The sequence below is a fragment of the Apodemus sylvaticus genome, chromosome 20, assembly GCF_947179515.1.
Source record: "Apodemus sylvaticus chromosome 20, mApoSyl1.1, whole genome shotgun sequence".
NCBI classification, from domain to species: Eukaryota; Metazoa; Chordata; class Mammalia; order Rodentia; family Muridae; genus Apodemus; species Apodemus sylvaticus.
In genome coordinates, this window is record NC_067491.1 from 35299882 (window position 1) to 35313766 (window position 13885).

The following is a 13885-nucleotide window of genomic DNA, read 5'->3' on the forward strand; positions in this document are numbered from 1 at the left end:
CCCCAATGCTCCCAGGGACTAAACCACCAACCAAAGAGTATACATGGAAGGACCCCTGGATCCAGCTACATGTGTAGCAGAAGATGACCATTTCAGACATCAATGAGAGGAGAGGTCATTGGTCCTGTGAAGGCTCAATTCCCCAGAAAAGTGGTATGCAAGTCAGGAAATTGGGGAAGGGGTAAGCACGGGGAGGGTAGATGGGACAGGGGATTTTCAGTGGGGTAACATGGAAAGGGGTTAACATTTGAAATGGAAATAAAGCAAATCCTAATAAAAAATTTAAAAAATCTTAAGTGAAATTTATTGAAACTGTGGGCAGGTTTTTTATAGCCTTCCTTATACTTTAGGAGCATGACTGTAGTGTGATTGATAAGTGAAGTGTAGTCAGAGTGGCACTGGAATGGGAGGAGCTGTGTCATCCAACTATCCCAAACAGATACTGTCTCTAAGGAATTTTGAAAGTATCAATGTATAATATCAATGAAAGTCAACATTTTGAATACATTACATGGCATAGCATTTGTTTAGCATCAATGGTGTACTTGGAGTGTTTTTTATTCCATGACTTTTGCTTAATTTCTCACAACTTAAACACTCATGTTTGTTCTCTCCTGTTCTCTATCAGGTGTCCTATGCTATCAAGTGGCTTGATAAACTTGTAGAAAGAAGTAAGTCTCTGGTTGTCCTTACTTTCATTGTTAAAGAAGGTATCCAAGGGAGGATAGGGAAGGCAAGATGATGTAATTATATTATATTCTCAAATATAATTTGAAAAAGTTAAGGAGAAAAAAGAAAGTATCAAGTTTTGTACACTGCCCAAATGTTATCTCTAACCTACAACACAATACCTGTATTATCACCAGCATTAGATTTTTACAAAGGAATTATAAGCCAATAATCTTTTAATATGCTTTGGAAAAAATCTACTTTAGTACAGTATATAGAAGACTCTGGGGAATGATAAAACTTAATAACTATTAGTGAGACATGCAATGAAATCTCATGTTGGGAAGGAACCAAGGGAAGCTGTGTAGATTCCCTCAGGCTAGCCTCTCCCTTAGTCCTCACTCCATGCAGAATAAAAATGTCATATCACACAGAGTGACTAATTTCAGTGCTTCTGAAGCTTGCCCTAAATTCACTTATAAAATGACATGACAATTACCTTACATCTAACTGAAATATACAACACAGATAGAAATCACAATTTCTACTTATAATATCTAAGATGATGATTAGAATTAGTAGATATTTATCATAAGAGATATTAATTTTCTTGTATTTTACCTTTGCAAATTAGTAAATGGGTATAACATTTCTACCAATATTTTCCATTTGTTTAAAGTGAGGCAAATGGTTATGCCTTATAATCACACAGATAACAAATGATATTGTAAAGACAAAATAATACTCTAAGTGCTAAAACCATAAAATACATTTTCCCTGGGATGAGGTCCTAATTGGATATCTAATACCAACTGAAATACCAGCCCTGAAATCATACACACACAAGTAACACTAATCAGCTGAGAAAGTTGGTTATGTTTATACATGCGTGTGTGTGTGTGTGTGTGTGTGTGAGAGAGAGAGAGAGAGAGAGAGAGAGAGAGAGAATAACAAGAGAAGCCGTAGATGAGAGAGAGAGAGAGAGAGAGAGAGAGAGAGAGAGAGAGAGAGAGAGAACAACATAAATGGGTTGGGGTTAGACGGAAGAAAGGGGAAAGAGGTTATATTAAAATTGTAGTTTAACTTTAAAAATCTTTTTTAAAATTACATATGGAAGAGGGAGAAGAAAGATTGTAATTGCCAGGGAGTTCACTGTGAGATTGTGATTTCTAGTCATGTCAGAAGCTACATGCATAAAGTCCTACCAACATGACTGTCTAAATATGAGGTGAATATGTCAAAAGGATGAGGGAAAAACCATAAGGTCTTAACCATATGTGTGTGTGTGTATGTGTGTTGTGTGCATGTCTATGTGTATATATACATACATGTACATATTGTTATATGCTATACTTTATATACACATGTCTATATATACCTTAAAACAACAATTATTGAAAAAGGAGGCCATGAATTTGAAAAAGAGCAAGGGGGGATATATGAGAGGATTTGGAAGGAGGACGGAGAAGGGAGAACTTAGGTAATTATATTATAATCTCAAAAATAAAAGAAAAGTGCATACCCTAATATCAAAGATCATTCTTACCTCTACTATTTGTAAACTCAAGAGTCCTTGAAGACATGTTAAACCAATGAATGCTATGACTGAAGTTGGAAGATGGAAGAACAGTAATGGTCACCAATGGCATGAACTAGTTGCTTTAGAATAATCTCCCTACTTACTAAATCAGTATCTTTTTAAAAGTGAAATATAAGAAAATTATAGATAACAAAGGAGCACTGCAATTAAACTGTTCTTGGTACAGTTGACTCTGTTCCCTTTACTCCTTCTCTCAAGTATTTATTAGACAGTAGAAGAACATTTATGAAATTAATTGTAGGGATAATTTAGATGGTACTACTTTGAAGACCATACTTAAGCATATACTTGGGAATTATTTTTCTTGCTCATCTTCGCTCACTGTAATAGTGTCTTTCTCTTTCCTATGAGTCTTGTTTTATATGCTTTTCTAGAATATGAAAATACCATCTCAGCCAGCAGCAGCCTTGGTAAGTCTAGATCAAATAGCAGTTACATTTAATAAGTTCATAAATAAGACAGGAAGCAACTGCTAATGGAATCACTCCTAAAACTTTATAGCACAATAAAATCATGTCATTCCAGAGGGATAATGCATTTCAAAATTCATCATAATTCTAATAATACATATGGTGATAGAGTAAAAAGCATAGTATTTGAAATGAACAAGAGTGACATTCGTGTTCCACTACAACCATATATTTGACTTTAACCCAGACAAATTGTTAAATATCCAATTTTGTAGTCTTTATTGGAAGATGAAACCAACAACAATAACAAACACACTTTACATGTCTTTAGGAGATATGAAAGTCATTTGAAAGAAATCCAAAAAGGTGGCCTTTCACATTATAAGCATTCAATGATTTATAGATCCCCTTCTCCTTTATGCTGGTCATTCTTTAACACCTGCTTCTTGCATCGCTATATCAACTGTCAGAACAAAAAAGCAGAATTTCATGCTTAGGATCATACATCATCACATAATATCTTTTATGTGAGATGAAAGATTCCAAAAGCAGATTTCCAAACTGTACTAACAGTAAATGATGTCTTGAAAGAGCTAAACTTTACTATCTGTGTTCATTAATAGTATTGAGACTCATATAGAAGATCCAGATGAACATTTGCTCACTTAGAGGTTTACAGAAACTGAGAACTAGACAAGACATTCAAAAGGAAAGTGGTGAGTGCCTGTTCAGACAATGGAGAGGTTGTGAGCACTTGCTACATGCTGAGACAGAAGCTTGTCCTTGTAAAGTTTTTTATCCTCCTGGGGAGGACAAAACATTCAGCCTTACTTGACCTTTGTTTATGAGGAAAAGGTTGATACAGACTGAGCAGTGCAATGAATAAAAACTTATTCAAGATTTCAATTAACAGCCACAAGAAGGCATGTGCTATATAAAGAAGGAGACAATGAATCAGGCAGGAAACAGCAATTACTCGGATATTACTGAGGATGACAATCTTAACCTTTTGGAGGAGGCACAAAGGAGGCAGTGGTGAGATAAGATGTCATGAAAACTCAAAACACCACAGATAGAGAAACCAAGATATTCCATGATGAAACCAAATTTACACAAAATCTTTCTACAAATCTAGCCCTACAAAGGGTAATAGATGGAAAACTCCAATACAAGGAGGGCAGCTACACCCTAGAAAAAGCAAAAAAGTAATCTTCTTTCAACAAACCTAAAAGAACATAACCACACAAGCATAAAAATAACATCAAAAATAACAGGAAGCAATAATCACTATTTCTTAATATCTCTTAATATCAATGGACTCAATTCCCTAATAAAAAGACATAAACTAATTGACTGGATAGGTAAATAGGACCCAGTATTTTGCTGCATTCAGGAAATGCACCTCAGTGTCAAAGACAAACACTACCTCAGAGGAAAGAACTGGAAAATAATTTTCCAAGCACATGGTCCCAGGAAACAAGTTGGAGTAGCCATTCTAATACAGGATAAAATTGACTTTCAACAAAAAGTCATCAAAAAGACATGGAAGGACATTTCATACACATCAAAGGAAAAATCTACCAAGAACTCTCAATTCTGAACATCTATGCTCCAAATGCAAGGGCACCCGCATTCATAAAAGAAACTTTATTAAAGCTCAAAGCACACATTGCACCTCACAAAATAATTGTGGGTAATTTCAACAACCCACTCTCATCAATGGACAGATCAGGGAAACGCAAACTAAACAGAGACACAATGAACTTAACAGAAGTTATGGACCAAAGAGATTTAACAGATATCTATAGAACATTTCATCCTAAATCAAGAGTATACCATCTACTCAGCACCTCATGGGACCTTCTCCAAAATTGACCATATAATTGGTCACAAAACAGTCCTCAACAGATAAAAGATGATTGAAATAATCTCATGCCTCCTATAAGATAACTATGGATTAAGACTGGTCTTCAATAGCAACAAAAACAAGAGAAGGTTCACATACAGATGGAAACTGAACAATATTCTACTCAATGATAGCTTGGTCAAGGAAGAAATACTGAAAGAAATCAAAGACTTTTTAGAATTTAATGAAAATGAAGGTACAACATACCCAAATTTATGAGACACAATGAAAGCAGTGCTAAGTGGAAAACTCATAGCTCTTAGTGGCTCCAAAATGAAACTGGAGAGAGCATATATGAGCAGCTTAACAGCACACCTGAAAGCTCTAGAAAAAAAGAAGCTAATACACCCAAGAGGAGCAGAAGGCAGGAAATCATCAAACTCATAGCTGAAATCAACCAAGAAGAAACAAAATAACTGTACAAAGAAGCAACAAAACCAGGAGCTGAATCTTTGAGAAAATCAACAAGATAGATAAACCCTTAGCCAGACTAACCAGAGGGCACAGAGATAGTATCCAAATTAACAAAATCAGAAATGGAAAAGGACATATAGCAACAGAAACTGAGGAAATTCAAAAAATCATCAGATCCTACTACAAAAGCCTAAACTCAACACCACTGGAAAATCTGGATGAAATGAACAATTTTCTAGACAGATGCCAAATTTAACCAAAGTTAAATCAGGATCAAATAGACCATCTAAACAGTCCCATAACCCCTAAAGAAATAGAAGTGGTCATTGAAAGTCTCCCAACTAAAAATAAAGAAAAAACAAACAAACAAACAAAAAACACAGAACCAGATGGTTTTAGTGCAGAGTTCTATCAAACCTTTAAAGAAGACCTAACACCAATACTCTTCAAACTATTCCATCAAATTCATCTGGAACAACAAAAAACCCAGGATAGCTAAAACTATTCTCAGCAACAAAAGGAAATCTGGGGGAATCAGTATCCCTGACCTCAAGCAATACTACAGAGCAATAGTGTTAAAAACTGCATGGTATTGGTACAGTGACAGGCAGGAGGATCAATGGAACAGGATTGAAGATCCAGAAATGAACCCACACACCTATGGCCACTTGATCCTCGACAAAGAGGCTGAAAACATCCAATGGAAAAAAGATAGCCTTTTCAACAAATGGTGCTGGTTCAACTGGAGGTCAGCATGCAGAAGAATGCGAATTGATCCATCCTTGTCTCCTTGTACTAAGCTCAAATCCAAATGGATCAAGGACCTCCACATAAAGCCAGACACTCTGAAGCTAATAGAAAAAAAACTGGGGAAGACCCTTGAGGACATCGGTACAGGGAGAAAGTTTCTGAACAGAACACCAATAGCGTATGCTCTAAGAGCAAGAATTGACAAATGGGACCTCATAAAATTACAAAGTTTCTGTAAGGCAAAGGACACCATCAAGAGGACAAATCGGCAACCAACAAATTGGGAAAAGATCTTCACCAATCCTACATCAGATAGAGGGCTAATATCCAATATATATAAAGAACTCAAGAAGTTAGACTCCAGAAAACCAAACAACCCTATTAAAAAATGGGGTACAGAGTTAAACAAAGAATTCTCACCTGAAGAACTTCGGATGGCGGAGAAGCATCTTAAAAAATGCTCAACTTCATTAGTCATTAGGGAAATGCAAATCAAAACAACCCTAAGATTTCATCTTACACCAGTCAGAATGGCTAAGATTAAAAATTCAGGAGACAGCAGGTGTTGGAGAGGGTGTGGAGAAAGAGGAACACTCCTCCACTGCTGGTGGGGTTGCAAATTGGTACAACCACTCTGGAAATCAGTCTGGCGGTTCCTCCGAAAACTGGGCACCTTACTTCCAGAAGATCCTGCTATACCACTCCTGGGCATATACCCAGAAGACTCCCCACCATGTAATAAGGATACATGTTCTACTATGTTCATAGCAGCCCTATTTGTAATTGCCAGATGCTGGAAAGAACCCAGGTATCCCTCAACAGAAGAGTGGATGCAAAAAATGTGGTATATCTACACAATGGAGTACTATTCAGCCATTAGAAACAATGAATTCATGAAATTCTTAGGCAAATGGATGGAGCTAGAGAATATCATACTAAGTGAGGTAACCCAGACTCAAAAGGTGAATCATGGTATGCACTCACTAATAAGTGGATATTAACCTAGAAAACTGGAATACTCAAAACATAATCCACACATCAAATGAGGTACAAGAAGAAAGGAGGAGTGGCCCCTGGTTCTGGAAAGACTCAGTGAAACAGTATTCAGCAAAACCAGAACGGGGAGGTGGGAAGGGGTGGATGGGAGAACAGGGGAAGAGAAGGGGGCTTGCGGGACTTTCGGGGAGTGGGGGGGCTAGAAAAGGGGAAATCATTTGAAATGTAAATAAATTATATCAAATAATAAAAAAAAAAGAAAAAAAAAAAAGAAATGGAAGGAACACTACCCAACTCATTCTATGAAGCCACAATTAGGCTGATACCAAAAACACCCAAATATCCAACAAAGAAAGAGGACTTCAGACCAATTTCCCTCATGAATATTGAGGCAAAAATTCTCAATAAAATTCTCACAAACCAAATCCAAGAACACATCAAAATGATCATTCACAACGTTCAAATAGGCTTCATCCCACAGATGCAGGCATGGTTCAATATACAGAAATTCACCAATGTAATCCACTACATAAACTCAAAGAAAAAAACCACATGGTCATTTCCTTAGATGCTGAAAAAGTATTTGACAAATTTCAGCATCCTTTCATGTTAAAAGTCTTGGAAAGATCAGGAATCCAAGGCCCATACCTAAACATAGTAAAAGCAATATACTGCAAACCAGTAGCCAACATCAAACTAAATGGAGAGAAACTTGAAGCAATCCCACTAAAATCAGGGACTAGACAAGGCTGCCCCTCTCTCCATATCTTTTCAATATAGTACTTGAAGTTCTAGCTAGAGCAATTAGACACCAAAAGGAGGTAAAGGGATACAAATTGGAAAGGAAGAAGTCGAACTATCACTATTTGGAGATGATATGATAATATATTAAGTGACTCAAAAAACTCCACCAGAGAACTCCTATAGCTGATAAACAACTTTAGAAACGTGGCCTGATATAAAATTAACTCAAACAAATCAGTAGCCCTCCTATACTCAAAGGATAAACAGGCTGAGAAAGAAATTGGAGAAATGACACCCTACACAATAATCACAAACAATATAAAGTATCTTGGTGTGACTCTAACCAAACAAGTGAAAGATTTGTGTGACAAGAACTTCAAGTCTCTGAGGAAAGAAATCAAAGAAGTCCTCAGAAGATGGAAAGATCTCCCATGCTTGTGGACTGACAGGACTAATATAGTAAATGTAATATAGTAAAATGTAATATAGTAAAAATGGCCGTCTTGCCAAAAGCAATCTACAGATTCAATGCAATCCCCATCAAAATTATAAATCATTTCTTCATAAAGTTAGAAAGAGCAATTCTCAAATTCATCAGAAATTAAGAAAAAACCCATGATAGCTAAAACTATTCTCAACAGTAAAGGAACTTCTGGGGTATCCCAGACCTCAAGTAGTACTACAGACCAATAGTGCTAAAATCTGCATGGTATTGGTACAGTGACAGGCAGGTAGATCAGTGGAGTAAAATTGAAGACCCAAAATGAAGGCACACATCTATGGTCACTTGATCTTTGACAAAGGAGCTAAAACCATCCAGTAGAAAAAAGATAGCCTTATCAGGAAATGGTGCTGGTTCAATTGGAAGTCAGCATGCAGAAGAATGCAAATTGATCCATTCTTATTTCCTTGTACAAAGCTCAAGTCCAAGTGGATCAAGGACCTCCGCGTAAAACCAAGCACACTGAAACTAATAGAAAAGAACGGGGATGGGGGGTGAGGGGGTGGGGGGTTGGGGGGTGGAGGGGGGAGCTTTGAACACATGGGCATGGGGAAAATTTCCTGAACATAACACCAATAGCTTATGCTCTAAGATCAAGAATTGACAAATGGGGGCTGGAGAGATGGTTCAGCGGTTAAGAGCATTGACTGCTCTTCCAAAGGTCCTGAGTTCAAATCCCAGCAACCACATGGTGGCTCGCAACCATCTGCAATGAGATCTGATGCCCTTTTCTGGGGTGTCTGAAGATTGCTACAGTGTACTTACATTAAATAAATAAATGAATAAATAAATAAATAAATAAATAAATAAATCTTTAAAAAAAAAAAAGAATTGACAAATGGGACCTCATAAAATTACTGAGTTTCTAAGGCAAAGGACACTGTCAATAGGACAAAACAGCAACCAACAAATTGGGAAAAGATCTTTACCAACCCTATATATGACATAAGACTAATATCCAATAAATACAAAGAACTCAAGAAGTTAGACTCCAGAGAACCAAATAAAAGTATTAAAAAAAATGGGATACAGAGCTAAACAAAGAATTCAACAAGGAATATCAAATTGCTGAGAAGCACCTAAAGAAATGTTCAACATCCTTAGTTATCAGGGAAATGCAAATCAAAACAACCCTGAGATTTCACCTTACACCAGTCAGAATGGCTAAGATAAAAAAACTCAGGAGAAAACAGGTGCTGCTGAGGATGTGGAGAAAGAGGAACACTCTTCTATTGCTGGTGGGGTTGCAAGCTGATACTACCACTCTGGAAATCAGTCTGATGGTTCCTCAGGATATTGGGCATGATACTATGGGGGAACCCTGCTATACCACTCCTGGGCATATACCCAGAGGATTCTCCAGCAAGTAATAAGGACACATGCTCCACTATGTTCATAGCAGTCTTATTTATAATAGCCTGAAGCTGGAAAGAACCCAGATGTTCCTTAACAGAGGAATGGATACAGAAAATGTGGTACATTTACACAATGGAATACTACTCAGCTATTAAACACAATGAATTCATGACATTCTCAGGCAAATGGGTGGAACTGGAAAATATCATTCTGAGTGAGGTAACCCAATCACAAAAAACCACAAATGGTATGCACTCACTGATAAGTGGATATTAGTCCAGAAGCTTGGAATACCCAAGACACAATTAACAGACCAAATGAAGCTCAAGAAAAGGAATAACAAAGTATGGATACTCTGGTCCTTCTTAGAAGGGGGAACCAAATACCCAGAGAAGGAGATACAGAGACAAAGTATGGAGCAGAGTCTGTGGGAAAGACCATCCAAAGACTACCCCACCTAATGGTCAGTCCCATATACAGTTACAAAACCCAGACACTATTAAGGATGCCCGCAGTGCTTGCTGACCGGAGCCAGATATAGCTGTCACCTGGGAGGCTCTGCCAGTTCATGACAAATACAGAGGAGGACACTCTCAGCTAGCCATTGAACTGAGCACAGGGTCCCCAAAGGGGGAGCTAGAGAAAGGACCCAAGGAGCTGAAGAGGTTTTCAGTGCCATAGAAGGAACAACAATATGAGCCACCCAATACTCCCAGATCTCCCAGGGACAAAATCATCAACCAAAGAGTACACATGGATTTACCCATGGCATAAACAGCAGAGGATGGCCTTGTTGCCCATCAAAGGGAGGAGAGGCCCTTGGTCCTGAGAAGGCTCGATGCTGCAGTTTAGGAGAATACCAGGACAGGGAAGCAGCAGTAGGTTGATTGGTGAACAGGGCAAGGGGGTGGGTTAGGGGATTTTCAGGAGGGGGGAATCAGGAAAGGGGACAACATTTGAAATGTAAATAAAGAATATATCTAATTAAAAAAAGATTTCATGAAGGTAAGTAGGGTCAGTACAGTATTGTATGTATGTGTGATTGAAATCCTATGGAGAATTTTGAACGTAAGAATGGTTGATTGTCTTTTCTCATGTAAAATATATTCAGGAGATAGGAAATGGATACAGGTGATTCCTTGGAGGCTTGTGGACCAGCTAACTTGGCACACATAGCACTGAACTACAAAACATTTGTCTCAAAAAGGATGGACAGAATAATAAAAGGTAATGCTCTCAGACTACAGATACAGTGGTACATGAATACACATGCTTACACACATGACCATGCATACCTGCAGAGGTGGAGGCAATACAGATGAGGGGAGAGGAAGAGAGAGGCTTTAAAACAAAGTCAAAGGTACCTACTGACTATGTCACCAGTGGCAAGGAGGCCAGGAGCCTAGTTAAAAAGAATTGAGATTGTCAAGAATGAACAGGGTTGGGATTTATATTGAGGCAGAGAAGTAGTCAGGCTTAGGTAGAAGAAATAGAACTTAATTGTGAATAAAAGAAATGGAGAATGAGAGAACTCCAGAAACCAATTACAACTCCTGATACTGCACCATAGTGTGTGGGAGAATATGAGAAGGGAAAAGTTTGGATCACTCAAGAATTTTGTTCCAGACTTGGTAGAGAGGTTTTGACTATTAGATATTCAAGGAAGGATGTTGTCAAGTAGATGCACGGTTAAAGTCTGGGGCGAACAGTCTAGGATGAAGACAGCTTGCTGTCTTGCTTGGTTGATTGCATATTATGTAGATTTTAGTACCACAGGTCTGATGTATCTACCTGAAGCAAAAATATAGTCAGAAAGCATGAAGAAACTGGGGACCTTTAACATGACAAGCAGGGGTGTCAACTATTGAGTTAAATGAGCGTATACTGGCCTATTGAGATACAAAGAAAATAAACAGTCTAAAATGACAGTTTAACTTCAAAATTACATCAACTGATGAAAAATATGAATACCAGCCAACAGAGAGCCAAGGCAATTCCAGCTGTTCCTTTTTGAAGATCAATATTGTGATAGAGCCAATGCTGAATTTTTAATAATTTGGCCAAGTTGAGGCAAAATGTCCCTGCTGGGTAATAGTTTTATTCAAAAAGCAATGCGAGAAGTCCGGAGTTCTCAACAGTACTGGTAAAGAGGAAAATGGACAAGTAAAAGAGGAGAAAGTTGGAGGGGAGATACTGTGAGATAAGTTCAAATGTTTCCCCCTTGGGGCGCCAATATTCCATGGGGATTGAAGCCAGGAAACAATTGCTAGGGCTTCCTTTTACTTAGAGAAACTTGTTGAAAATCCCTGATGTCATTGTCAGGCCCTCCTCCTCCCCCTCCCCCAACTCTAACTACGCATGCGTGTGCGTGCGCATGCGCATGTGCCTGTGGCCCCCTAGTTCCGGTTTCAGTCTACGACGTGGGAGACGTTCTAAACAGTCACACCTCCTAAGTAAGCTGAACTTTGAAAATGTGTAATTACTCACCAAGGTTAAGCTGACCACGTTACTCAACTGACTGAGCCTCCTCGAGGAACGTTTATTGCGGAATCACTACCCACGGAAGGACGGAGACCGATCAGAGCCTCGAGGGGCAGTTCGGGACCTCAGAGCCGCAAGTGGCTTCGTTCCTTTGGAAAATTGCTGATAAAATACGACGACACTGTAGCACTTATCAATCTGCTTGAAGGAGGAAGAGAGTCACACTGCGATCTCTGATAAGTGCAAGTTAAAGTCCTTGAGTTTGTCCTTTGAACATTGTCGCCGGTAGGCTCGGTCTTCCTCACAGAGGCGGCGGTTGCTGTTGCATCTTCAGCTCTCTCCCTTAGATCCCTTCCCTCCAGGTCCGGCAGTTTGCCCACCATGGCTCTACTTACTGCAGCAGCCCGGTTCTTGGGAGCCAAGAACTCATCCTGCCTCGTCCGTGCTGCCTGGCCAGCCAGAGCTTCTTCCACAAATTTGAAAGATATACTGAGCAATCTGATACCTAAGGAGCAGGCCAGAATCAAGGCCTTCAGACAGAAGCATGGGAAGACAGTTGTGGGCCAAATCACCGTGGATATGATGTACGGCGGCATGAGAGGCATGAAAGGACTTGTGTATGAGACATCGGTTCTTGATCCTGAAGAGGGCATCCGTTTCCGAGGCTACAGTATCCCCGAATGCCAGAAACTGCTGCCGAAGGCTAAGGGTGGGGAAGAACCCCTGCCCGAGGGCTTATTTTGGCTGCTGGTAACTGGACAGATGCCCACAGAGGAACAGGTGTCTTGGCTCTCACAAGAGTGGGTGAAAAGGGCAGCCCTACCTTCTTACGTGGTCACCATGCTGGACAATTTTCCAGCCAAACTGCACCCCATGTCTCAGCTCAGCGCAGCCATCACAGTCCTTAACAGTGAGAGCAACTTCGCCCGGGCATATGCAGAGGGAATGAACCGAGCTAAGTACTGGGAGCTCATCTATGAAGACTGTATGGACCTCATTGCTAAGCTACCGTGTGTTGCTGCAAAGATCTACCGGAATCTGTACCGGGAGGACAAGAGCATTGAGGCCGTTGACACTAAGCTGGACTGGTCCCACAATTTTACCAACATGTTAGGCTACACGGACCCTCAGTTCACCGAGCTCATGCGTTTGTACCTCACCATCCACAGTGACCATGAGGGTGGTAATGTAAGTGCCCACACAAGCCATTTGGTGGGCAGTGCCCTTTCAGACCCTTACCTGTCCCTTGCAGCAGCCATGAATGGGCTGGCGGGGCCTCTGCATGGACTAGCAAATCAGGAGGTGCTTGTCTGGCTGACACGGCTACAGAAGGAAGTTGGCAAAGATGTGTCCGATGAGAAGTTACGAGACTACATCTGGAATACACTCAACACAGGGCGGGTTGTCCCAGGATATGGCCATGCAATACTAAGGAAGACTGACCCTCGGTATTCCTGTCAGCGAGAGTTTGCTATGAAATATCTGCCTCAGGATCCCATGTTTAAGCTGGTTGGTCAGCTGTACAAGATTGTGCCCAAAATCCTCTTAGAGCAAGGGAAGGCTAAAAACCCTTGGCCCAACGTAGACGCTCACAGTGGGGTGTTGCTCCAGTACTACGGCATGACGGAGATGAATTACTACACAGTCCTGTTTGGAGTGTCGAGGGCACTGGGTGTGCTGGCCCAGCTCATCTGGAGCAGAGCCCTAGGCTTCCCTATAGAAAGGCCCAAGTCCATGAGCACGGATGATCTGATAAAGTTTGTGAACTCTAAGTCAGGATAAAATGGGAGATTGGAGGGAAACTAAAAAAATGAAATGAGGAAGCTTAAAAATAAACTCTAATTTTGTTTTGTTTTGTTTCAGGGGCCTTTAAGACTTAAGATTAAACTATATCATAGGCACTGAAAATACATTTGAAGTTAAAGTATAAATTAAGACTTGAAAGACAACAAAACGTGACTCCTTCTCCCCTCACCAGCTCACCTCCCCCTCCTGGTGTGAGTTGCCGGCCAGCTGTAAGATGACCGGTATTAATGCATGTGGTCAGGGCTAGCTCT

At 39.8% G+C, this 13885-nt stretch overlaps 1 protein-coding gene across 1 annotated transcript; it reads left to right on the plus strand.

Moving 5' to 3' along the window:
* Positions 1-12209: 12209 nt before the first annotated feature.
* Positions 12210-13610, plus strand: LOC127670805 (citrate synthase, mitochondrial-like). The gene has a single exon (XM_052165336.1). The coding sequence runs from the start codon at positions 12210-12212 to the stop codon at positions 13608-13610; it is 1401 nt and encodes a 466-aa protein (XP_052021296.1).
* The last annotated feature ends 275 nt before the right edge of the window (positions 13611-13885 follow it).

Excerpts from the sequence above, each read along its gene's own strand:
- LOC127670805 (XM_052165336.1), top strand. The coding sequence starts at position 12,210 with ATGGCTCTACTTACTGCAGCAGCCCGGTTCTTGGGAGCCAAGAACTCA.